This window comes from Sorex fumeus, unplaced genomic scaffold (genome assembly GCF_029834395.1).
Source record: "Sorex fumeus unplaced genomic scaffold, SorFum_2.1 ptg000047l, whole genome shotgun sequence".
Classification (NCBI taxonomy): domain Eukaryota; kingdom Metazoa; phylum Chordata; class Mammalia; order Eulipotyphla; family Soricidae; genus Sorex; species Sorex fumeus.
This window is the reverse complement of record NW_026606104.1, coordinates 6,384,477-6,411,694: the sequence shown is the minus strand read 5'-3', so window position 1 is coordinate 6,411,694 and position 27,218 is coordinate 6,384,477. Positions and strand designations below refer to the sequence as shown.

The following is a 27,218-nucleotide window of genomic DNA, read 5'->3' as shown; positions in this document are numbered from 1 at the left end:
GTGCCAACGAGCTCCCAGTTGGTAGTCTTTCTGGGAGTTCTCTTCCTAAAAGTTACAGCCCTTTCTCCCCGCTGCATGAAACAGAATTTTTCACGAAGGAAATGGTGGTCTGATCCTGTTTGGAATTTTGGGACAACAGCAACATCGGTCAGGCAAAACCTTGATTGAATATGATGTGGTCAATTTCGTTGTGGAACCGTCCACCTGGAGACTCCCATGTCCAGTAAGTTTAGATTCGGCCTTCTGGAACTGTGAGTTACCATGGATGGTCTTGGTCGACATGATGAACTCAGACAGTCTCTCACCCTGTTTGTTCCATTCTAGGCCATGGGTCCCAATGTAGAGTTCTTCGACTGATCTTCTCAGTCCTATCTTGGCATTAAAATCACCGACAATAATCTTGTAGAAGGTTATGGTCTTCTTTATAGAACTTCTCCAGATCCATGTAGGACCTCTCAATTTCTTCATCATAACTGGATGTTGGTGCAGAGACAATGAAGATAGAAACTGCCGGCAGTGAGCCACCTCTATTCAAATGTAATCATCCAATTCAGGTTGTTAGGCATTCAATGAATCAATGCTCATGGCCAAGTTTGTGTTGACAAGGACACCAACACCACCAACACCTCTTTTGTCACATGTTTCAAGAAACAGTTCTCCAGTGTCAAAAACACCGTGATGTGATTGATACCTTCTCGTCTCAGTCAGACCAATGATGTTGTACTTGATCTTTCGTGTTTGCACCATCAGGTCCTCAATGGATGTATCCGATGCCAACATATGTGCATTGAAAGTACAAACAGTCATTTTTGTCCTTCTTCGTTTTGGCAGCCTCGTTCAGCCTTGAGATTTTATCAGCCTCTCCTTCCTCATCCTTCTTAATGCTGCCATATTGGTGTCTCTTTCAAGGTCAGGGGAATGAGACCTATTGAATTTACTGTTTTTGGCATATTGAATACACCACGAATAGCTTGCCAGGCTCTGCTTTGCGGGCGGGATACTCTCGGTAGCTTGTCAGGCTCTCCGAGAGGGATAAAGGCTTTTAGGGCTGCCACTAATCACCCTTTCAGGTGTTTCCATAGTTCAAACTATGGGAAAATAATAACTTATTATGTTATTAAAATTTAATGATGTTCATAATAGACTTATCTTCAGTAAGAGTAACATTGAGAGTAAGGTTTTATCACCACATGTGTCAAGTCTCATCCCATCATACTAATGCCCTCATCCTGAAGAACACTGAGCAAGTGTCCAAGTGTTGTTCTCTTCTGGGACTCATTCTTCAATCAGTATGCTAGTATGCTAGTACCACACCCCTAAATGTATAGACAACTTCTCTCTTCCCACACCCTTCTCCTAATCCCCATAATCTGCGGAAGTCTTTTGCTTTTTGTCTTCTAAAACTTTTGATGTGTTGGTTCCCAGTCAACTTTAGTATCTCCCAAATAATTTCTCTTGAAATGGTTATCTTTGTTTCAATTCATGTCTAATTGTTAACAGTAGCCAATGTACAAAGGCATGCAGAGACAGTTAACAAAATTACCTTCTTATCCAAAGACATGCATGGGGTTGGGAAGCCCAGACCACATCCCTTCTTGACCAGTATCCAAGACCATGACCATGTTGCACTTAAAGCTTTCAAGGCAATGAGAAGAAAGTGTCTTGTATGCCCCAAGGCCTCCACTCATAACACATAAACATACTTTAAGAGTAGAGTGTGCTTCTTCACTTGACTAGGATTAATATGACCTTGGCCTGGCTGGTCGTGGGCATAGCCCATAGAGCAGGTGTCCTAGCTTGTTAACTCAGATATAAAGGAAAGAAGTCATAGGCAGAACCCCAAGGCCAACCCAAAAGAATGCAAACATGGAGAATGGGGACTGACAAGAAGACTCAAAATGCTCTGGGTGGGTGGGACAGCTGAAGGAAGATAAAGGACTTCTCTCCCAGAGGCAGTTTCTTTGTAAAACAGGATTGAGATCACCTAAGGAGAGAAGGCAAGAAGAAGAAGCCACATATCTAAAGTAGTGATGTGAAAAGAAAGGATAGTAATAAAGTAGTAAGGAGGACAAGACAGAGTAGCTGAGGAAAGCCTAGTATGCTGCCAGACCACATGAGGAGAGTGAAGCCTAATCTGGACATTTTACTAACCTCTGCCTGGGGTGCAGAGGAAATGGCAAGAACTACTGTTGACCATGCCCTTTTCTCCTCCAGGGTCTGTGTTTCCTGTTTTCACTCTGTACACTCATGGGGCCCGAGTTCTTGCGGGGGACATGGTGACACTGCACTGTAAAACCCAGAGAGGCTCACACCCAATCTTGTATCAGTTTTTTCATGAAGATGAGCTTATTAAGGAGATAGAAGAGACTTCGAGAAAAATAAGTTCCTCCAGCTACTCTCTGAGAGCAGAGTACTCTGGAAGCTACTACTGCACAGTCAAGAATGATCTGGAGGTCCAGCGCAGCAACATTATACAACTCTGTGTCACGGGTAAGACCTAGTCCAATGTTCTTCAACCCTCGCCTCTCTCACTGACCCTTTCATAAATGTGTCCCCACCTTCAAGCTGCCTCTGCTTCTTCCACAAACCAATCCAGTGCAGCTGGGAGCACTTGGCTAACTGGAATAGACATTTGCTTCTTCAAGCCTCATTCCTTGTAAAGTCCCAATCCGTGATGCCTGGCTAGCACAGTAAGTGATCCCCAGTGCTTGCTGAAGCACTTTCAGTTAGAGAGGACTAGGGCCATAGGGTGAGGGAGGCAAACAAGACAGAGACTAGAAGCAGTACTGAGTGCCAAACATGAGAAAACAAAGATGAGCCCCTTTTGCTACCTCAGCTTACTATGCCAAAGTTATTTTTGTTTATTTGTTTTTTGGGCCATACCCCACAGGACTCAGGGATTACTCCGGGCAGAGTTTGAGGGCCTATATTGGATTCAACCTGGGTCAGCCACGTGGAAGGCAAGTGTTCTACCTGCTGTACAGTCTCTCTGGCCCTGCCCCAAGGAAGCTGTCAATGATATAGAAATATATGGATCAAAAATTGGGATCCACTTTTCCTGTGTGGAGCCTCCACTTTGATTCCAAGCATCTTTCCACATTGTGGAGTGAGATCCAAGACATTGCAAATGTGACCCCAGGCACCACAAAAACGTGACCTCTAGTGTAGATAATAACCAAGTGTGCTACCACCAATTATTGTTGCAACAGCAACAAAGTGGAGGAAAGAAAAATGGTTTTAATGTTTAAATTGTTTATGAAGCTTTAATATTGTGCCAGGTACAATTGGGGGAGGGGGAGGCGCCATATGATTTTGGCTTATATTTTTTTCCTAAATTTATTTATTGAATCACCATGAGAAAAGTTGCAAAGCTTTCAGGTTTAAATCTCAGTCATACAATGATCAAATACCCATCTCTTCATCAGTGCATATTTTCCATGACCAAGAACCCCAATATACCCCCCATGGGATCCCTCCCCATGCTGATGAGGCAAATGATTTCCACTTAACTCTCTCTATACTTTGATTACATCCATTATTTCGACAAAAGATGCAACATTACTATTTGGAATTTTCCCCCCAACAATCAGAACTGCTGAAAAGGCGTTGTGAAATAATTTGTTTTCTATTGCTGGTTATGAAGACCAAATGATGTCATGCGGCTGCTATTGCGGCTGCACCATTTTGGATTTCTGATATTTTATTAATTAAGTCTGGAGGGATTTCTGCCAAAAGCCCCATAGTTACGAGATTGGTTTGTGTGCCTCTGGGTCCATGGCTGTGCCAGAAAGCCACTCGTGGGGGGGGGGGGGCAACTAGTGGCAGGGTGGGAAGGATGTGCTGGTTCTGCCCCCATGCCATGAGGCCACAGTTACCCCATCACCGATGGCTCATACCTGGCCTGTCCAATAAGCTCGGAGGCGGCAGCCACTGTGCTGCCCAGGGCGGGGAGTAGGGAATGGGGGAGGCAAAAGAAACAGACACCCTTTTCCTCCCGTGGGGGGGGGGGGGGGCACAGCACTGTAATTTAATGAATAGTCCATTCACATTTCTGGATTTTGGCTTATATTGAGGGCACACTCTAGTCCTGGACTAAGATGAAAGATTATATCAGATTTTTTTTCTCTTAAATAACAAAACCAAGTGGTCTTGCATGCACAAGACCCTTAATTCAATCTCTGGCACTTCGATCCCAGTCCCTAGTCAGTTAGGCCCTGATGACCTCTAGTACTTCTGGACCCAAGTAGCATTAAACCATCTGGCTTTGTTTGCCAAGAATCTGCAAGAATGCCTCCTGGGTACCCTGAGCACTGATTTAAAGGCTCACAGTCCTCAAGAAAAAGTCTGAAGACAAGCCAGAATCCAATTCCTTGAACACTGATAATGAAAAGATTCTAAAAGAAGGATCCATGGAACCCTGTAAAGAGACATCAACTGAAATAAATAGAGATGGTTTGCTTCTGTTATTTTCTCTTATTCAGAATTCTAAGGAAGCTGGAAAAAATGACATCATTCTAAAATTCTCCGAGAATTTATACTAAGGCTCATTTATTCACTAATATTACTTATGTTATACTGTATACCAGACTGACGAAGGTCATCATGTATCAGGAGACATAAGTCTAGACCAACATGGATCTGTGCACCCAATCCTGAATCTAATAACAGGTGTAGATTAGCAACCAGTCAAACACAGATACAAGGGAAAGGCAAGCACAACTTGGAGTGAGATTCGAGATACTAGCATCTGAAGTGCAGCCCCCATCTAGGCTGGGATATGAGAGCAAATTCCTTAGAAGGGCTAATGTGAGGTATGGTATATGAGGAGGATGTGTGGAAACATTTTAGAAAAAGAAAAAGGTTGTTTCAGGTAGAGGCACCAGGTACTAAGCAAATGTGGTGAGGGAAGGATAAAATTCTCAAGGAGCTGGAATGATGTGGGTTCAGATGACTGTAAATAAATAAGAATGAGGAGATGAAGTAAAATAGAGGCATATCTCGGCCCTATGAGGGCTTGGGATTTACTAAGAGAACAATAGTGAGTTCAAAAGGGTTTTATTTGGTTGTTTATTGTGATGAACCATTAATTTTTAAGACATTGTAAGTTTTTTTAAATTTTTTTATTTATTGAATCACTGTGAGAACAGTCACAAAGCCTTTCAGTTTAAGTCTCAGTTGGTCATACAATGATCAAACACCCATCCCTTCACGAGTGCACATTTTTCACCACCAAGAACCCCAGTACATTCCCCTCCCACTCCTCCCCCTGCCTGTGTGGTAGATTTCCACTTTACTCTCTCTCTACGTTGATCACATTCAATATTACAACAAAAGACCCACCATTGGGGCTGGAGCGATAGCACAGCGGGTAAGGTGTTTGCCTTGCACTCAGCCAACATGGCCGACACAGGTTCGATTCCCAGCATCCCAGATGGTCTCCCGAGCACCGCCAGGAGCAATTCCTGAGTGCATGAACCAGGAGTAACCCCTGAGCATCGCGGGGTGTGACCCAAAAAGCAAAAAAAAAATAAAAAATAAAAGACTCACCATTATTATTTGGAATTTTACCCAACAATCAGACCTGCCAAAAAGACATCATTAGATAATTTGTTTTCTATTGCTGATTATGAAGAGCATGTGATGTCATGCAACTGCTATTACAGCCAGGCGATTTTGGATTTCTGATATTCTAGTAATAAGTCTGGAGAAATTGCTGCCAAAAGCTGCTGGGTTCTGAGATTGGTTTGTGTGCCTCTGGGATCATGGTCACTAAGGAGCCAGAGGAGGCGTTCATGGGTGGCAACTCAGGTCCTTGTCAGGGCGGGGAGCAGGGCCGGTTCCACCTCTGGTCCCATGAGGCCCCACATACCTCCTCACTGCAGTCTCATACCTGGCTGTCCATTAGGCTCTGAAAGATAGCGGCCACCATGTCGCCACTGCCAGGGGGGAAAGGCAGAGGGACAAATACCCTTCCCCTCCTGGGCAGCATGGCACCATAGTTTAATGCAAAGCCCAGATGCATTTCGGTTGGGCATCATATTTTGCTCGAATTTTCCCACCACCATTCAAGACTGCCTTCCAGGGACAGTTGCTAGATAATTTACTTTCCATTGCTCACTTTGCATATCAGGAAAGTTCAGTTTGGAAGAATAGTCCTGGTGCCCACATACTGGAGCCATGCTTGTAGAAGCTCATGGTCGCCGAGGTTCCATCTGGAGAAGGTGGGGAGACAGCACCTGCCCCATCTGGGACCTCCCAGTGACATCAGCTTGATATGGGGCCCAGAGAATTCTCCGGGTTGTTGTGGAGCCCGCCGGTCTGGTTTCTTGACTGCTTTGTGCAGCAAGATGGCACTGGGGGCGGGTTGAGAAGACTTTGTAAGTTTTAAGATAAGTTTTACACCTTGATGGATGTATATACTACAATAGGTACACTACCAGATTTCTACCATTCACCATCATCAACTTAACTCCCTCTGTCATTTATTGACTGTTATATTGACTGTTATATTGACTGTCACATATCCTTTTTAAGGGTTATATATTATTTATTTTGTGTTTTATTAGTTTGTTTACTTAGTTTCTTTAGACTCCACATTTGGGAACAGAAACATAGTATAGCAGGTAAGATGTTTGCTCCTTGGCACTCCATAGGGTCCTTTCAGTAATGCCAGGAGTGATCCATAAGTAAACCCTGAGCACAACTAAATATGTAACCCCCCCAAAAAAACAATAAAAAATATTATTAAACTCCACACTTAAATTCAACTGTGTGGTGTTTTGTATTTCTCTTTATGTTGTATTAACACAATCAACTCCAGGTCCATCCATGTCATTTCAAAGGGCAAGATTTCATCCTTTATATTGCTTATTGCTCTCCATTGGCTATATTTACAACTTCTTTTTTTACTCAGCTGTAGTTGGGCACTTAGGCTTATTCCATATTCTAGCAATTTGAACAGTGCCTGAAAAGTACAGATTGAAGAATTAATTAGTCAATCTGAGGCTTCTGAAGATTGTGTATGAAATATAGATGACTTCTAGATATGCTTTAAAGGTTAAGCTTACTTGTAGCTGCTTAGTCAATAATATTTGTGGCATTTATGAAAGGTTTTCATGCATGGGAGTTTCATGACAACTTTGGAGTGAAGGAATGGAAAAAGAACCATTCTAGGAGAAGACAGGAATAGAGGAAAGTTGTCACAAAGAAAGCATCCAGCAGAACCATATGCAGACTAACTCCAAAAGGAAGAAGCCCCCCACCCAAGCACAATGGCACAAAGTTAATGATGCTCTGCAAGTGTGTAATATAGAAACCAAGGAAAGAAAGTGCCAGTTTACGTAAAAATAACAGACATGATGGATAATGAAAGAGAAGAACTGGAGAGGGAGAGAGAGACGTAGACAGAGACACAGAGACCCAGAGAGAGTAAAAGTGTCTGCCATAGAGGCAGGATGGCAGACTGGGGGTGGGGGTGGGTGTTGGAGGGCAGATGGGTGATGGGATGATGGGGACACTGGTGCTGGGAAATGTACACTGGTGGAAGGATGGGTTTTGGAACACTGTATGACTGAAACCTAATCATAAACATCTCTGTAAGGATTTATCTCACAGTGATTCAATTAAAGTAATTTTTTAAATTTAAAAATTTAAAAAACAAAAAAGGGAAGAGAAGAACTGAATATACTACATGGAGCTTGCTATGTTCTACCTTGAGGGCAGGGTTCTCTCAGTAGCTTGCTGGGCTCTCCAAGAGGGACAGAGAAATCTAACCACATGTTGGCCACGTGCAAGGCAAACACCCTACCCACTGTGCTATCGCTCCACCCAATTGCTATTATAAGAATTTATTAGTAGTAGTAGTATCATCATCATTAACTTAATCATCAATATTGTCATTGCCTACAGAAAAAGTCATGACAAATTAATATATCTTTTGGGACAAATGAACAATAAAATTATTATGAGGTTAAGAGGCAAAGATGGTAAAGTGAAGGGTTGTTTTTGTTCTCTTTTGCATTTGGAGAGGATTAGATATAGCTAGATGGTTTTGGAAGAAATAAGTGAGGTAGAGAATTTACATCCAGGATTGAGGTGAGCTGATTTAAGGTCAAGAACAAAGGAGAGTCTTCCCTTGGATAGACAGAGGGACTCATCTGGAATCAGAGGACAAAGGAGGCAGGCTGGTCTAGTGAGGGTTGGCTGTGTCTGCAGCAAAATAAAGGATGGCAATATCAGAGGTAGTTCCCCTGGAAAAAAAGAGTTTAGACCACCTAAGTAGAAAAGAGACCCAAGAAGGGAGGACAGAAATATTACAGAGATGTTTCAGTTCTGATAGGAAAGGAAAGATCAGGAGAAGAACAGCAAGGTTAGGAAAGAACAGCTGAGGAAAGTATGGATGGCAGCTGGGCCACTTTGAGTTCAGTAGAGATGAGCCTGAGCATTCGACCTCTTATTGGGGTATAATGGCAAGAGCTACTTATTGATCAAGTCCTTTTCTCCCTCAGTACCTGTGTCCCCTCCTGTTCTCAGTCTGCAAATTCCTCGGGCCCGAGCTTTTGAGGGAGACATAGTGACGCTGCACTGTGAAACCCAAAGAGGTTCACACAACATCAATTACAAGTTTTACCGCATGAATGTCATCCTGGAAGATAGGACAATTGCCTCTGGAGAAGGAGCATTCTTCAGCTTCCACCTGACTGAAGCTCATTCAGGTAGTTACTATTGCACAGCCAACAATGGCTTTGGCTCTCAGCACAGTGAAGCGGTGAACCTGTTTGTCGCTGGTAAGTCTTGGATTTCTGCTAGTCTCTCATCCTTCTTTTTTTCATTTTTCATAATTTTATTTTATAAAGTTGTTCACAATAATTCATTGCATTTAATATTCAAACATCAATCCCATTACCATGCACTTTCCCATCACCATAAGAGGAAAGTTTGTGAAGATTGTTGTATTTAATCCTGGAGTCATTTAAGCCCTTGTGTAAGTGATTACAAGGATGTATGTTAAACCCAAACAAATGTGTGCTACTTTTGGTACATCAGTGGGCTAGAGTATGAGAGGTGCAGAATTCTAAAATTTAGAATATGATTATAGAGCAGATTCACTCACAGGTATGGCCTATGTCACTCATTTTTTGGCCATTGATTAGATTATATTTTTCCCAGCGGCAGTTTGTGGGTGTGACTGCCAAGCTACTGGAAAACTTGGGAGCTGGGGAGAGGAGGCTCAGTCCTTCTCTGAGCGAACTTGGAGATCTCAGTCACGAGTCCCACATACCTGGGTTTTTCTGCAGGGTCTCTTGTGGGTGAGGCTCCAAGCTTGTGTAGAGCGGCCTTGAACATGGCTGTGGTTGAGTTCTGAAGGTTTTCCGCTGCCGGGGTTCTTCTGGGACAGGGAGGGAAACTCAATTCGTCCCCCTCTGAACTGCCCCAGTGAAGACAGCCTGGCATGGGGTCAGGACAGTCTATGTCACTCTCTTCTGGAAACTTTCTTTCAGAGTCTCTGGATGTTGTCTTTTGATAGTCTCTCATCCTTGACCCAGATTCCTCTCATGTCATTCTTCAGAATTTACAAGGAACTTCCAACTTCTATCTCTACTCTACTTCTATCTCTACTCCCCTCTTGACTCCCCATCACAAAACTAGCCACATGTGGGCTTCAGTCCTCAGGTAGTCCCCAGGTAGCACCCCTGAAACAATTAAGTACATTCACCAATTGTTGCCAAATGAAACTGTTCTCCAATTACCTTATCATGCTCTATAAGTTTTTGACCCAAATCAATTTTTTTAATTCAGTTCACAGAAACATCTCATATTTCCTCACTAACACATTTCAACTTAACTATAGATTCAATTAAATGAACAAAATGTGGAGAAGACTTTACTCTCTCCAAAGAATTCCCAATATGTTCATGCTTTCCCTGAGAGGTTTGGGTCAGGGAGGACTGGTAGTGAAGGAGAGGAAGAAAATTGTTCCATGTAAACCAGCTTCTCTGTATTCTTGCATTTCTGTGATTCCTTATTTCGATTCATTAAAATAAGAGTACTTTTTAAAATATTATGTCTTAAAATTCTTTTCTTTTTGTTTTGGGGCCATGACTTGTTGTACTCAGGGCTTATTTCTGACTCTGCACTCAGGGATCATTCCTTGTGGGGCTCAGGAAACCATATGTGGTGCCAGGTATCAACCCCAGGTCTGTCACGTGCAAGGCAAGTGCCCCACCCACTGTGCTATCACTCTGCCCCAAAGTTTTTAATTTTTTGTTGAAATATGACATACTCTAGAAATGTATGTCCACCATCAATGCACAGATCATGGAAATCCATCTAATAAAAACGTGATTTTAGTAGTAAAATTGGCTATGTTTACATTTGGGCTTTTTGCTTAATAGATAGAAGTTCAATTTTCTTTTTAAAAAACAAAAGGTGAAAGAATAGTTTTCTTTTATGGGAAGAAGAAAGTTTGATAAATAAACTGAGTCTCATCAGACCATTCTTCATTAGAGAAAAAGAGAGATCACAGGAATTTCCAGCGAGAGGGGATATGCTACGAGAGTAAGAAAAATAGGAAAGACAGCTCAGCAAAGTTCACTGAAGAGCTAAAGATGGCTCCAAATATAATTTATTTTTCAAAAGCAAATTATCTTGAAACCCAGTGACCTAGAAACTTATGTTTTGCTGTGTCCTAGTTTATTATTTTCTTTCTATTTCTCTGCCCCATAACTGTTGCTGCTCCTTCCCACGTATTCCCTCTAGCTCATAATATCTTCCCTCAAAACTTCTATTAACCCTAGAATCAACCGTCTTAGAATTCTGGGTATGACATATTTCTCTGTATTTCAGCTTCTTCCTCAACTACCAATGTAATTTGACTCATTGCTAGAGCTGTACTTCAAATTTATGTACATGAAATGTCTTTCTATTTCCCTATGTCTTTTAAAAAATCTTATAAATTAAATTATATCTTTCCTCCAGGCACAATATTCAGTATTTTATAGTTTTAAATTTAAGGCACTATGATTCATAAAGTTATTTGTGATTGAGTTCAGGTATACAATGTTCCAACATCAATCCCACCAACCCAATTAATCTTCCTTCCACCAATATTCTCAGGTTCTCTTTCTTACACCTCCAAAGCGTTATGCAGATTCAATGTAATTTCTAGGTATAAATATCAATGGCATTCTCCCAGAAAATAGAACAATAATTACTAAATTTTGTATATGACCATAAAACTTTACTGATTGTCAAAGTAATCCTGAGTGAACAAAAAGCATGAGATACCATATTCCCTCATTTTGAACTACTTTATAAAAGTAATAGTCAAAACAGTGTTATACTGCAAGAAATGCAAGTAAAAACAATGAACTAGGATTGAAATACCAGAAATATACCCGTATGTTCATTTATGGAAAGTATTAAGAGCATTAAATGGAGAGAGCAAAGTTTTTATAAATAGTTCTGGGAAAACTAGTTACCAATAAAAGACTTAAATTAGTACCAGGCACAACAGTTTACTAAAAAAGAGCTGGTTCTATAAATACTTAAAAGAAAACATTCCATAAACACATAAGAATTATCATTCCACAGAAATATTGGTTTCTGTGATGTGTTTAATGATTTGACTCCATTGGCAAGTAAAACAAAAGCAAAAGTAAACCATTTGGAGTACAGCAAACTAAATGGCTTCTGCACAATAAAAGAATGGCACCACATCAGTTTTAGTCTTCATTACACACCTGGTCCTCAACCAGCATCTGGAATCTAGTGAACAAAAATGTAAGAAATTATATTTTACAAAGAAAAGTCATTTTGTAAGAGGGAGAAGAAACAAAAGAACAATAATCATCTTGTGATTATTATTTCATAATAGAGAAAAATAAAGAACAATAAGTAAAGTAAAGGCCCTCCCGTTGATCGTCCATTTGCTCGAGCGAGCCCAGTAACGTCTCCATTGGAGACTTTGTTGTTACTGTGTCTGGCATATCGAATACTCTCGGTAGCTTGCCGGGCTCTCCGAGAGGGGCGGAGGAATCGAACTCGGGTCGGCCATGTTGGTCGCGTGTAAGGCGAACGCCCTACCCGCTGTGCTATGAATTGACTTGATTTTTTAAAAATTAGTTTTGAAAATTTCCATTTTGTATGTATTTACAAATATTTAACAGATTATTAGGGGCCAGAGAGATAGTATAGCAGGCAGAGCACTTCCCTGCATGCAGCCAACACAGGCTCAATCCCTGGTATCCTATATGGTCCCCTGAGCACTGCCAAGAGTAATTACAGAGTGCATAGCCAGGAGTAAACCCTAATTATCACTGGGTGTGGCCAAAATTTTTTTTAAAAAATCAACTAGCAGATTATAGGATGACATAAGAATGAATGAGTTAAGAAATAGAAGAGGGGTTGCAGGGAGAGTATGGGGGGGAAAATGAATTAGTTAATTCCATATTGGTCAACTATTTAAGACTAGACAAGGCAGTAAATGAAACAATAAACTTCTGCATTCATCTGGTGATTATTATGTCTACTACTGATAAGAAAGGGAGAAAACATATTAGTGCAGGTGTTAATTGATCCAAACTTATTTTTTAAAATGTAGGAGTACTGCTATTTATTCAGCCATTGATTAAGCTGATTGAATTGAATGTGAACTCCACATTACTTTTTTATTCAGTATGTTAATTTAATTTTATTTTTTAAAGAACTTTATTACTATAATTTTTAATCACCGTGCGATACAGTTACAAAGCTTTCCTGTTTGGGTTTCAGTCATACAATAATCAATCACCCAACCCTCCACCAGTGCACATCTTCCATCACCAAGGTCCCCAGTATCCCCCCCTTTCCATCCTTCCCCAGTACACCCCCCCATCCCACCCCTGCCTCTATGGCAGACAGTCTCCTCCATACTCTCTCTTGTATTACTTGTTATGAATAGCATAAGATGTTGCACACCCACATGAGCAGCTGTGTGCTCCTGGAATTCTAAAAATTAAGATTAAGAGTCTGGAGAAATCTTTGCAGTGAGCTGCTCGGTTCGGAGATTCTTTTGTGAGTCTCTGGATCGTGGCTGTTACGGGGCTTAAATAGTAGCTGGGGGCAGTTTGTGGGTGTGACCTCCAGTGTCCCTTGAGGATGGGGAGTGGGGGAGGGGTTATGAGAAGGCTCCGTCTATCCCCTATCCCTTGAGGTCTGGAGTTTGTTGTCACAGAACCTGCACACCTGCACTTCTCATAGGGTTCTGGAAGTTGGCAGTCACCGGGTTTTAAGGCCCCTGCCTCCTTCTGAGGCCCCCCAGTCAGCCTGGCTTAAAGTCCCGGGGCATCTCTGCAGAGAGCTACTCAGTTCAGAGATTCTTTTGTGTGTCTCTGGATCATGGCAGTTAAAGAGCTTAAGTAGCAGCCAGAGGCAGTTTATGAGCGTGACCTCCAGGGTCCCTTGGCAATTGGGGATGAAAGGCAGTTTCAAACTTTTGAAGATCAATTTTATATCACTCCTATAGCACTCACCTCCAAAAAACCCACTTCTAAGAATTTGTTCTAAAACTGTGTATACACAACTATACACTTATGTATATTTCAAATATTTATTTGTATGCATAGTATTATACATTATTTCATATAAATAGCATTTTTTAACTAGAAAACAGCAGCACCATAAATGTCCATTAATGGGAGTAACATGTGTATTATGGTAATCCATACAGTGGCTATTATAATAATTAAGTAATAGTTACCCAAAATGATCATATTATAACTTTATTATTGCATTTTATGCTGGACCCAGTGCCTGGCTGTTTCAGTCAGGGCACCCTGGAGGAGGGCAGGTGAGACTCCTCTCCACCCCGAGGGACCCAGCCCCAGCAGTCGAAAACCTCCAGAACTCAATCACTGCCACACTTATGGCCACTCTCCACACACTCGGGCTGAGCTTCACCCACGAATGGACCTATTCCTTGATCCCACGGCCCCGACACTTCATACCACACCCCCACACACATCCATACTCTAAGAGTACCGTACCACATTTGATGGAGTTCAAAGTAGGAAGCAACCAATATTATAAGAAATATTTTTACACACACACATATGTATGCATGTATGTGTGTGTGTGTGTATATATATATATATATATATATATATATATACAAAACACACAAGGCTCAACTTCTAACAACATGTTAGTGATCTCTTATAGAAGGGCTTAATGGCCCCTGGGTGAACTAAAACAATCTTCATCCTCTTTCCTCTAAGAATACTTTTTTGTAGCAATTTCAGCAGTTTTTCATAACAAACTATACAAAATATATTATTTCAGCTCTGCTTTGGGGCAGGGATTGGGGTTCAAGATGGAAACATCCAAAATATGGTGGTGGGAAGTTGTAATGGTGGTGGGATTAGTGTTTGAATATTAAATGTTGTGAACTACTTTATAAAATAAAAAAATAGAAAAAAATTTAATTTAAAGTAAAAATGAAAAAAAGTAATATTGCATTTTATAGTGTGAAAATTGTGCCTCAAATTATATGTAAAAATAAAGTATATATTTAAAAGTGAATGAAATATATATTTTATATAGTAACATACGTTGGGCTGTAGCGACAGCAGAGCAGGTCAGGCGTTTGCCTTGCACGTGGCCCACATGGGTTTGATTTTTCCATCCCTCTCAGAGAGCCCAGCAAGCTACCGAGATTATCCCGCCCACAGAGCCTGGCAAGCAACCATGGTGTATTCGATATGCCAAAAAGAGTAACAACAAGTCTCACAGTGGAGACATTACTGGTGCCTACCCAAGCAAATCAATGAACAACAGGAGGACAGTGACAGTGACAGTAACAGTAACATACATTATTACTAATACACATAGTATGTTAGGGCTGGAGCAATAGCACAGTGAAGAAGGCGTTTGCCTTGCACACGGCCAACCCCATCGGCCCAGGTTCGATTCCTCCGCCCCTCTCATAGACCTGGCAAGCTACTGAGAGTATCTTGCCCGCAAAATCCTGGCAAGCTACCCATGATGTATTTGATATGCCAAACACAGTAATAAGTCTCGCCATGTTACTGGCCCACTCGAGCAAATCAATGAACAACGGGAAGACAGTGCTACAGTGCTACATAATATGTTGCTAAAAGGAAAAATCAGTTCATGGACCTGTATATGTATTATGATATATATTGTGATCCAAAGCACTGTACAGAACTTTTATACTTATTCATATGTTGATGAGTGTTGAAAAGGTAAAGAATCGAAAGCACTGAAAAGATAAAGAATCGCAACTGAGTTCACTTCTAGGAAATGAAACCAAAAGAAATAAGAATATTTTTATTTTTTCCTTGTGCAATTTTTACTTTATAGAAATTCACAGAATTTTGTTTTCTGATACAGAGGGCTTTTAAATTTTGGAAAACAAATACTGGTATCAACTAACTCATGTTTGCCCTCAGTTCCAGTGCCTCGCCCTGTCCTCACCCTCAGGACTCCGCACGCCCAGGCTATTGTGGGGGACTTGGTAGAGTTTCACTGTGAGGCCCAGAAAGGCTCTCCCCCAATCCTGTACCAGTTTTACCATGATGATGTCTCCCTGGGGAGCAGCTCAGCCCCCTTAGGAGGAGGAGTGTCCTTCAACCTCTCTCTGACCACAGAACATTCCGGAAAATACTACTGTGAGGCTGATAATGGCCTGGGGGCCCAGCACAGTGACAGAGTGTCACTCAATGTCAAAGGTAAGTCAGTCAGCCCTTCCCTTCCAACTCCAGCACAAACAGAAACTGATCATCTCCTCAGCATTCCACAATAGCCTCAACACTAGGTTCCGTGGGGCCATTTGCTATGTGGTATCATGACAGCTCATGTGCTATCTAATTAGCCTACTTCTGGGAGTTCTGGGTTTTACATTTAGTTGGTTTTGTTTTGTTTTGTTTTACCTTCATTATTTTATCAGGCTTTCCCCTGATATTCTGTTGTTTCACAATATTTTAACTGCTCCAGCTGGCCCAGGACAGCTCAGGCTTCCACTCAAAAGTCTTGCTAAAATTTTTCCAACATCACCATGCTGCCCTCTTAGATGTCCTACCTAACCATGTTGTGGGATAACCCTAGAGTTACACCCACTCTCACCTCAGACTTGGCGCCACACTCAACCTAACTCATTCTGCTATTATCCCATGCTTCTAGTGTCTGCATGATTACTCATTCAACACAAGCCACCATCTCACTCACCAACCACTTCAGGTCAGTCTCACACTAGCACATACACACACTATTTCACTTATCTGACCAAAATTTCCTCCAATCATGCCTCAAAAGAAACCCCAAGTTATTAATACTTCTACTCCCTCCTATAAAATTACTTCCCTGACTCCTACCACTCAAATTAATTTCTTAAGACTTGTATTCATCCTATACTAAATCCCTTCTCTTCCTAAAGAGGCTGTGTTCTGAATGATACCCTAGGTCCAGAAAAACATTTTCCTGTTTTAAAATTCTTTACAATGGACAAACATATTGGAACAGTGGTTGCTGATGGTTTTTATCTCCCCTCAGTTCCAGTCTCCCGCCCTGTCCTCACCCTCAGGACATCCAGGGTCCAGGCTGTGGTGGGGGACATGGTGGAGCTTCACTGTGAGGTCTGGAGTGGCTCTCCCCCGATCCTGTACCAGTTTTATCATGAACATGTCTCCCTGGGGAGCAACCCAGCCCCCGCTGGTGAAGGAGCATCCTTTAACATCTCTCTGATGGCAGAACATTCTGGAAACTTCTCCTGTGAGGCTGACAACGGTCTGGGAGCCCAGAGAAGTGAGGTAGTGACCCTCAGTGTCACAGGTGAATTGGTCCTTCCACCAGTTGCAGCATCAAGCTCTTATTTCCTTCACCCCTAAGAGATGACAGGCAGTGCCAACACTTCCGTACATTCTTGGGGCATCTAGCTGCTACAGAATCTCCACTGGGAAGTGAGAATCCGTCCAGCAGTTACTGTTTTGAAACCTGAACCTTCCAGCTCTAAGTTCTAACAGTCTTCTTGACTGATAATAATTCCTTTTGAAAAGGTTTCTTGGAACATAGACTATATAACAATTTGCAATCATGGTACCGAGGGAAACTAAAATTTTTTTCATGTGGGGTTTTCCTGCACAAAAAAAAGGTTTAGCCATTATCTTGTCCAGATTATTCTCTCATTTATCCCTGAGTGGTTCTCACTCTTGAACTCCTTTAATCACCAGGTATGCAAACAAGCCCCACATTTATATATAGCATGAATAGTCTCAGAAGAAAAAGAGCCCACTCTTAATATTGTTATGTGCTTATATATTTACAAGTATATTCATCATTTATTTATCTTTGGTTTTGAACCACATCAATTTATAATTTAGAATAATTTATTATTCTTTCAGAATACTTATTGCCATGATAAATATCAAAAGTTACAACAGGAAAAACATAGAAAAATGAAAGTTCCTTTCTACCTGAATTTAGACATTTACATAAATACATACTTCTAAGATATAGCCACTGTGATATCAAGTATATTCTAGAAATATTAAACTATATTATAAATCTAAAGGCATAGAATTTTTAGGGCAGTATAATCATATTGAAGAATTATAAAACTTGCATTTTCATTTACAAATACATCTTTAATTTAGATAAGCTGTACATGTATATCTTTATTTTATTTATTTATTTATTTATTTATTGCTTTTTGGTTCAAGCCTGGCGATGCACAGGAGTTACTCCTGACTTTGCACTCAGGAATTACTCAGGGGACCATGTGGGATGCTGGGAATCGAACCCGGGTTGGCCGCATGCAAGGCAAACACCTTCCTGCTGTGCTATCACTTTAGCCCCCCATGTATATATTTAATAGCTTCTCTGTTTCATTAGCCAGTCACCTATGCTATCTCTAGTTTGGGGCTATTATCCAAATTCTATAATAGAAATCCCCAAAATAAGATATTTTCATGCATTTTATGTTATTACCCCTAAATAAAATAAGATTTCCTTCGTATTTTCTAAGTCAAATTTTATATATGCAATTTAAATTTGGTATGTATTGACATATTGTCATTCAAGGAAGCATCTCAAATTTTCATTCCCACCTTAAGTGTATCAAGATATCTATTTATATACAACCTCATAAGTGTTGTCATTTTAAGCTTTTCAGAACTGATGAGTGATTTTATTTGTATTTAATTAGTAATGGAATGATAATCTTTGTTTATGACCTTTGAAGTTTTCAGTGACTCATACCAATTTCACACTTTACTGTCAGATGTTTTTGTACATTGAAAAGTCTTTTGTAGTTTAAGCTCATGATCTTTGTCTGTCATAGGTATTTCAAGATGTTTTCCAAGATTGGAACCTAAAGTTCACCATTTGTTAGTAATTTTTGTTCTTTTATGAATGTGATGGGGAATGGAGATATAGCTCAATGATTTGAAGTGCATACTTTGCATGCAGGTGACTAGGCTCCATCACCAACAATACATGGTTCTCTTAGCACAGCTAGGGACATAGAGCTAGGAATCAGCTCATGCACTGAGTGTGGTTTCAAAAAATGAAAAAAAAAATACTGTGAACATGTTAGGAATAGCAGCTTCAACTGACATTTTCTCTCTCAGTTCCAGTGTCTCTCCCAATCCTCACCCTCAGGGCTCCCCAGGCCCAGACTGTGGTGGGGGATGTGGTAGAACTTCACTGTGAGGTGCGAAGTGGCTCTTTTCCCATCACATACCGATTTTACCATGAAGACGTCATCCTGAAAAACAGTTCAGTCATCTCTGAAGGAGGAACATCCTTCAATCTCTCTCTGACAGCAGAACATTCTGGAAACTACTCTTGCCAGGCCATCAATGATGTGGGAGACCAGCTCAGTAAGGTGGTGGAAATTTATATCACAGGTATGTTATACTCAGGCTACATTTGTAAACAAACAAAGAAAAAAACACATTTTCTCCAAGTATATGGTGAATCCTCATTATGCTTAGCCAGGACAGCGCTTCTCAAGAGATAGAGCTAGGAGCGTTCCATGTTATTTTCTAAAGCATTCCTAAAGTGATGGTCCTTGAGGAAGATGAGGAGGTTGGTAAAAAGTATTACCAAATATCGTGTTCATCAGCTAACTGCTTCTCTCATTGCTCACTATCAATCTGAACAAGAGATTCCTCAACTTTTTCAAAATTAATTTTTTAACTGTCATTTACAAAGTTACACATAGTTGAATTTTAGGGATAGAGTGTTCCAACATCAGTCCCACCACCATGTCAATTGTTCTCTACAAGTGTACCCAGATACCCTCTAACACCATAGCTTACCTCCTTGACAGGCACATTTTAAAGTTTGGATGTTATAGTTTAGATATAATACTTTATGTGGTTGGCTTTTTTGTTTAAATATATAGATATACCATGCCTCTATGTCGTCCATGTGACTGAGGTCCCTGACCCTTACCCTGATGTATTTGATCTATCTTTTACTATTCTCCCAACTCTCCAACCCCGCCCAATTTCTTCATTCCCCTGTGTAAGGAACTCACCCACAGAAGGATGTGTGTTCAAAGGCACTCAGGGCAGCTCTCTCCCACCGCCTGAGTTCTGTGCTCTCAAGCCACTATGTATGGACAGGGACAGCTGTAGGCAATGGGCGGGACAACTGTAGGCAATGTAAATGTAAATGTAAATGTAAATGTAAATGTAAATGTAAATGTAGGTGAAGGAAGAACGAGGACCAGGGTGGTTGCTGATTGGTTACCATTTATTCCATCTCTCATCTCTCCAATCTCACTTATTCCTTCCTTGCCCCTCATTCCTTGATCCCTGCTCATCTCTCCTGCTCAACTCTCCCTTGATCCCTGCTCATCTCTCCTGCTCAACTGTTCAGGCTGTGTTTCTCAACCTGGGTTCCTCCTCCCCTCTCTCAATTCTGACGCCTATCTCAATTCTGACTCTGACTGCTCCCCATCTGCTTCTCTCTCAGCTCCTACTTATACCTCTCCACCTTGCCTTCCAGGCTCATGCTTCACCTGGTCTGGAAGCATAAACAACATAAGGAAGCCCTTCCTGACCGCCCACTGGCAAAATAGCTCTTAAGGTGTTTTTCTCCTTTAGTTATTTTTGTATGGACACAGTAAGAGATACATTGAAGGTTGTAGGGCAGCTCTCCTGGCAACATCTTGCCACAGACTCAGACTACAGCGCTCAGGCCAGATTAATCATCCCTAACCCTAGCAGATTTCAAATATAGTTATTATTTTTTGGATCATGGCAGCATTTGTCCATGACCAAGCTCTTAACTTATAGTTAAGCATTAGGCATTTTGGCCAGACCCATCTCGCTAGCTCACTGCTTGCCCTGGGTCCATCCAGTCTCTTATCAGGACTCTGCTTTGGGGGGTGCTAGGAAGTAAGGGCAGCTGAGGCTTATATCCAGAGAACAGATGCCCAGGAGGAAACTATTATTTAGAGTCAAATGACTCCCACATAACAAAAGCATAGCATTTACTACTGTCTTCCTGTGCCCATACAAAAAGGACATTTCTCTGAATATACTATACAAAGGAGTTAAGGGGAAGAGAAAAACAATATTAACAAATCAACAGAGCACAAAGAAAGAGGTTACAAATAAACACAGAGGAAAGGAAGCACAGTGATGGGAACAACCCAATAAATCTAAACTACCTAAGGCTATGTTATTCTACACCCCTGTCCATATGTCTATACTTTATGGTCAAGGGCAATCTAGTAATACCCACTTTGATACCTTGCACTTCCTCATCCTCATATTTTTAATACTGAAGATAAGTGAAATTATTCAGTATTTGTCCGTTTGGCTTACTTCACATACATGAGAATATTTGTGATACCTCCATCCAAGTTGCTTAAAATTGCATTTCATTGCTGCTTGCAACTGAATAGTATTCTATTTTATAAATTTACTTTGACTTTTTGGGTCACACCTGTGGCTGCTCAGGGATTACCCCTGACTCTGCACTTGGGAATTACTCCTAGCAGTGCTCAGGGGACCAAATGGGATGCTGGGGATTGAACCCAGATCAGTTTGTGTGCAAGACAAACCCTATCCACTATACCATCATTCTGTCAGTATTCCATTTATTTATATACCACAAATATTCCATTATCTGTTCATTTTTCTTTGGACACCTAAGTTGATTCCATAGCCTAGCTACTGTGCTTAGTTGCAATGAAAAATGGGGTGTGCATGTGTCCTTTTCAATGAACTTTTTGTGTCCTAGGTATAGATAGTAAAGGTAAAAAGGTAAAGGCCCTCCCGTTGATCGTCGATTTGCTCGAGCGGGCCCAGTAACGTCTCCATTGGAGACTTTGTTGTTACTGTGTCTGGCATATCGAGATACTCTCGGTAGCTTGCTGGGCTCTCCGAGAGGGGCGGAGGAATCGAACTTGGGACGGCCATGTTGGCCGCTTGTAAGGCGAACGCCCTACCGCTGTGCTATCGCTCCAGCCCCGGTATAGATAGTGAGAAGTAGAATTTATGGGTCATACGGCAGCTCAACTTTTACTTTTCTGAAAGATATTCATATTGTTTTCCATACGGGTTGAATCAGACAACATTCCAATCTGCAATGCATGCGAGTTCCTAGTTGACCACAGCCCCACCAACACAGACTGTTCACAGTTTTTCTTTTTCATATGTGCCATTTATCACTGGTATGAGCTGGTATCTCATTGTTGTATTGATTTGAATTTCCCTGGTAATTAGTGGTGAGGAGCATTTTAGGTGCCTATTGGTCATCTGTCTGTCTTTAGGAAAATGTTAATTTCTTCTCCTCATTTTTGATAGAATTTTTGTATGTTTTCCTTGGTAATCTGTGTGAGTATGTATCTTGAAGGTTATATATCTTGGATTTTAACTCTATCTGATGTCTTGAATGCAAATATTTTCTCCCATTTAGTTGGGTGTTTTTAGTTTTAGTCTGTATTTCTTTTTCCATATAGAAATGCTTTAGTTTTCCATAGTTTACTTCTTTATTTTTGGTTTTTGTTGCCTTTGCCAATGGACTCATATCGTTGAAAATACCTTTGAGCTCCAGATTGCCTCTTAAATGGTGTTGGAAAAACCGAATAGTCACAGATTTTTGTGTGTTGACTCTGTAGCCTAATGGCTGCTTTATTGTTTCTAGGAGCTTTTTTTGTGGACCCTTTAGAGTCTGCTACCTTTTAGAGTCTGTCATCTACTAGTAGTGATAATTTGACTTCTTTCTTTCCAATTTGGATCCCTTTCATTTCTTTTGTTTGCCTGATTGTTAATAGCTTTGACTTTTAATATTATATTGAATAAAAATTAAGGGAATGAGCATCCTGGTTTTATTCTGATATCAGAGTTAATTTTTCAATTTTTCACTATTGAGAATGATACTGGAAGTGAGTTTGTTATTGAAGATATTACTTTCTTGAGAGTTTTTATCATGAATGAATATTAGATCTTGTCAAAAGCTTTCTCTGCATTGATTAATATGATCATTTTATTTTCATCTTTACTTTTATTAATGTGACGTGTTATGTGAATTTATTTTCATGCATTTAACCATCCTTACATCTCTAGGATAAATCTCACTTGATGGTGGTATGTGATCTTTTTGATATTTTTGGATTTGGTTCACTAAAATTTTGATGAGATTTTTTTGTTGATGAACAGGACAATTGGTCTGAAATTTTCTTTCCTGCTAGTGTCTCTATCTGCTTTGGGTTTTGGTGAAATGTTACCTTCATAAGCTGTTAGAAAGGATTCCTATTTCTGCAATATTTTTAGAGAATAGGAGAATAGGAGGAGCAAAAGTAATATAACTTTTTTAACGGTTTGATAGAACTCATCAGTCAACCCATCTGTACCAGGACTTCTGTTCTTGGATAGAATCTTGATAACAATTTCCATTCCCTTACTTGTGATTGAACTCTTCAAGTGTTTTACTTTCTTTTCACTCTTTTTTGGGATATTATAGATCCTAGGGAACTGTTCATTTTTTTTCCAGGTTCTCCCGCTTAACCATGTAAAATTGTTCATAGTAACTTCTCATAATATCTTGAATTTGGGTCTTCCTCTCAGGGCTAACAGAGAACAGAAGTGGCTCTGTCACTGCAGGCGTCACAGGGGGGCTGCTCGGCATGATGGGCCTTGCTGCGGTGACACTTCTGCTCTATCACTGGATCCGGAAGAAAGCAGGTGTGTAGCTGTCCTTGCCAGTTCCATTCCACCAGGCTCATGCTTTTTTCTAACTGCCCTCAAACTCTCAACAGATTAAATCACAATCATGTAAACTCACACCCCCTTCAGTCCTCCGGAGCTTGTATTTACCAAGCTCAAATATATATATATATATATATATATATATATATATATATATATATATATTTTAAAGCTCTCTTGGTTGAAAAACGTAGTCTCTCTCGCTCTTAAACTCCTAAACTGTGGATCACAACTCCATATGACGTTGCACAATTGAAGAGTGAGGTCATGAAAAATTTAACAACTGTAAATGTTTCTAATTACACAGAAACAAAACATCAACTCAAAAGTAACTACGTAGGGAACGGGAGGTATTTCTGGCAGAGCTCACCAGTGTTGCATTTTTCAGGTGAATAAAAGGTCAGGAGTGGGAAAAGTTGAAAAAGTTCTGCTCTGTACAATAGTATAAGCTGCAGAGACTATTTTTACTTATGCTTCTCAGAGTCAAAAGGTAAATATTACATGCCCCTTCCTCCAGGAAGAGGAGAAAAATGACTCTGAGAAACATGAGAAAACAAAAACCAAGTGAGATTTGACAACCTGATTTTCAAATCATGACTATTTTCTTGCATGCAGCTATTGAACATTCATTGTTTTTACAAACTCTAGGTTAAAAGTTACTGATATAACTTAACTTTAACTTGTTGACTCCTATTACTTATCATATCTATGCATTGTTATGTTATTGTTTCAAGATCATCTTGTATAAGAAAACCAGAATCTGATGTCCTTATATACGTAATTTATATATATATGTGTGTGTGTGTACATATATTTATATAAAGAAACATACAAATATATAAAGATATATATAATTTTTGCCCAATTTGCCCTTTGGCAGAATAAATAAGGGTTCAACTCCCTGACAGCAACTCCTAGTTGTATCTGGGTGCACCTCCTTCCAACCATGTACCTTGTGAAGGCAGACTTTTCTGTACCTAATGCCCTTATGCTTTCCCTTGCAACAGGAGGACCTTCTTGTGACCCCACTAGGTAAGACTTGGGCTGCAATCATGTGGCTAATAAAATACCTAAATAATTTTTAAATAGAATTAAATCTGATGGCAATTGAAAAGCACAGTTGCTGCTGTGTATTACCAAGGTGGATAGTTCCCATGTCCTGTGTCATTTCCCTTGAGAAATCTCAAGGCAATTTATAACACTTTGTTATTTTTCACTATAGATACAGAGCCCTTCTTTAGGGATCACAGGCTAATGGGGGTTTTTTTTCACTTTATTATTTATAGCCTTATATCATTCTTGCTTTGGTTGTCTAAGTGACCATTTGATTACTAAATCTATTCATGTCCTAAGGTGGTCATAGCTGAACGAACCTGAAAAGTGCTAGAAAGACCTGAGAGTGGCCTATGTAGCCAAAACCTGTGATGTCAGCAGAAAAGATGAACTCACTTATTTGCCTCCCAGAGATATCTCTTAGCCAGCAGTAGGCAGCATATGAGGAAGGGGTTGCCATGTGATGCCAATAGTCACACCCCAGCTCCCAGTCTATATCTATGGGAGCAGCTATCCCAAGTGTCTTTGAATCTTTCCCAATTCTGACTTCTCTGAAGTCCTCATCTATCTGAGAGCAGTCTCGGGGACCAGTTTGAGACTTCGTTCTTTTTTTATCTGATCACATTCCTTAATCAATCAGTTTAATGCTTAAAATCTCCATTTCTTAATTTATAAAATAGGAGCAATAACAGAATCAACTGGCACCATAAAATATGAAAGCAATTTATATTAATTTAATCATGATTTATAATATAGCTATATAATAAATATAAACTTTACAATTACCTATAAGCTATTAGTATATAAAAAATAAAGACATTTCTAATAATAGACTATCTTTACATGTTCGCTTATATTTCTGGGTTTGGCAGAAACCCCAAGGTAAGAAGTTTAAGGTCGGAAATTGTTGTTCTAGCTAACTTTTTTCCGAATTCCTGGGAAACATCAATGTTTGTCTCATAGGAATCATTCAGAGTTGAATCCCCAAGAGCCTACCTACTCCAATGTACCAGCCTACTTAGAGCTGCAACCAATGTACAGCAATGGTGAGATTGAGGACCCTGCATCTGATCGGAGCCCAGGGAGGGTGTGTTAAGGGGTGAGAGGAGATGTGCAATGGCCTGCAGACCGCTAACTATCCAAGGACAGGCTAGAGGAGGAAGAAGAAGCTCCAGCAAAGGGGGAAAAAACTCAGAATTATCTCAAATTTCAACTTTATTTTCCAAGTAAATCTTAGTGGAGGAGATGTGGTATACTCCGAAGTCAAGAGTATTAAAGAGACGAATAAACCTACAGGTAAGACCCGAGTACTCCTGGATTTTAATGATTTCTCAGTGTGTCCCTGACTCAGAATCTGTTTGTTTAAAGCTCAGGAAAGGTCACAGGGCCACCTCAATCTTCCTGCATATACAGCTGGTTCACCCAAACCCACCACGCAGACTTCTGATTCCTTGCAGATGACCTTGTGTATGTACACTAAGTAGCAAAACCATTGCCCTTGATGGTCATTTCATTTCAGAATGTCCAAGTTCACATTTTTGAAATGGGACAGGACCTGCACTAGTTTTCTACTGCTGTTGTGACAAATGACCACTAACTTGGTGGAATTAAGTAATAAAAATTTATTATTTGACTGTACTGGAGGTCAAAAGTCAGATGCAGGTCTCTTGGCTAAAATGACAGTCTAACTAGGGCTGCCTTCCTGGATGCTGTATGGGAAAACATGTTTTTTGCCTCTCAGCTTTGAAAGTTCAGCCCTTTCTGTGACCCATGCCTACTTTTTCCATCTTAATTTCAAGCAACATTGCAACTTAAAGACAATTTTTTCACAGTCAGGTCTTTGACAGTGTGTACTGATGTGGAAAAAGTTGGAGAAAGCTGTGAATAAATGAGATCTGAGGAAAGGGACATAATAGGACAGGAAGGGAGGATGTGTGTGTGTGTGTGTGTGTGTGTGAGAGAGAGAGAGAGAGAGAGAGAGAGAGAGAGAGAGAGAGAGAGAGAAGTCATCTCCTAGGTATGGGTGGGAGGACCCCCAGAAACAACTGCGACTTCAAGGAGGGAGCTCTTAAGGGTTTTTAATGACTGACCGCTTCCCTTCTCTCCATAGTGGCCTCTGGACTAAGGAGTGTCAAGAATGAGGTGAGTTCTGTGACCAGAATACCCTCCCCACAGGTCCCTCCCCCATCTCTATTCTCACCTGTGCTTTTTTCCCTCACTACCCCCAACCCCGAACCCCTGCAGGATTCCCCTGTAATCTACTCCGAGGTGAAGGTGACTTCAACCCCAGCCTCCAGGATTCAGCCCTTGGCTTCTTCAGATCCACACAGATGAGCCCACCCAGCTTCCTGACCACTGTGTTAAACCCTGCAGTCCATCTCTGTTCCTCAGGCAAAGGGTGCATTGAAGTGGGAAGATTTAAGTCTGCCCTAGACCATATTCCCAGATAAATCCTAGATAATTCACTCAGAACACTGGCCCCTACAGAACTCAGACTGATTTCCCAAGTGACAGCATTATTCTAGGAGTTGCTTTGCCTAAGATTCTGCTACCAGTAAAGGACTCACTATGTGCACTGGTTTCATTAGAGAATTTCCATTTTGGCCAGTCTTCTGGTTCCTTCACAGACACACACAACCCCATAGTTCCTCAAAGAGAACTGCCCCTGAACTCCCCATGGACACCTGGTCTTAGAGGATGCCCTTCCCAATTGCCATCTGCCTTTTGGGCCTGCTGCACTATTCTACCAAATGAGACACCTTCATTATTCTGAATGTCCCTATGATAGGACTACATTACACAATTTCATATTCCCTGGAACTTCAAGGTGAGCACACAATTCCAAGATAGATCTCTCCTGCTCTTGTGACAATCAGTGTCTACACGCGTTAGTGGATTTCAAATCCTAGGTCTTAGATTCATCCTATTATTTAAGAAGAACTG

General features: G+C 40.7%; 1 protein-coding gene across 1 annotated transcript in view; it reads left to right on the top strand.

The window, feature by feature from the left end:
- The window catches only part of FCRL5 (Fc receptor like 5), a 41,935-nt gene extending 15,326 nt beyond the window's left edge, over positions 1-26,609 (top strand). The window contains exons 4-14 of the mRNA XM_056122814.1: positions 2,215-2,490; positions 8,508-8,786; positions 15,450-15,728; positions 16,549-16,827; positions 18,624-18,902; positions 23,082-23,198; positions 25,148-25,157; positions 25,239-25,321; positions 25,503-25,571; positions 26,386-26,417; positions 26,520-26,609. Of these exons, the coding sequence (XP_055978789.1) occupies positions 2,215-2,490; positions 8,508-8,786; positions 15,450-15,728; positions 16,549-16,827; positions 18,624-18,902; positions 23,082-23,198; positions 25,148-25,157; positions 25,239-25,321; positions 25,503-25,571; positions 26,386-26,417; positions 26,520-26,609 (1,793 nt within the window). The remainder of the gene's footprint in view (positions 1-2,214; positions 2,491-8,507; positions 8,787-15,449; positions 15,729-16,548; positions 16,828-18,623; positions 18,903-23,081; positions 23,199-25,147; positions 25,158-25,238; positions 25,322-25,502; positions 25,572-26,385; positions 26,418-26,519) is intronic.
- Positions 26,610-27,218: the final 609 nt, after the last annotated feature.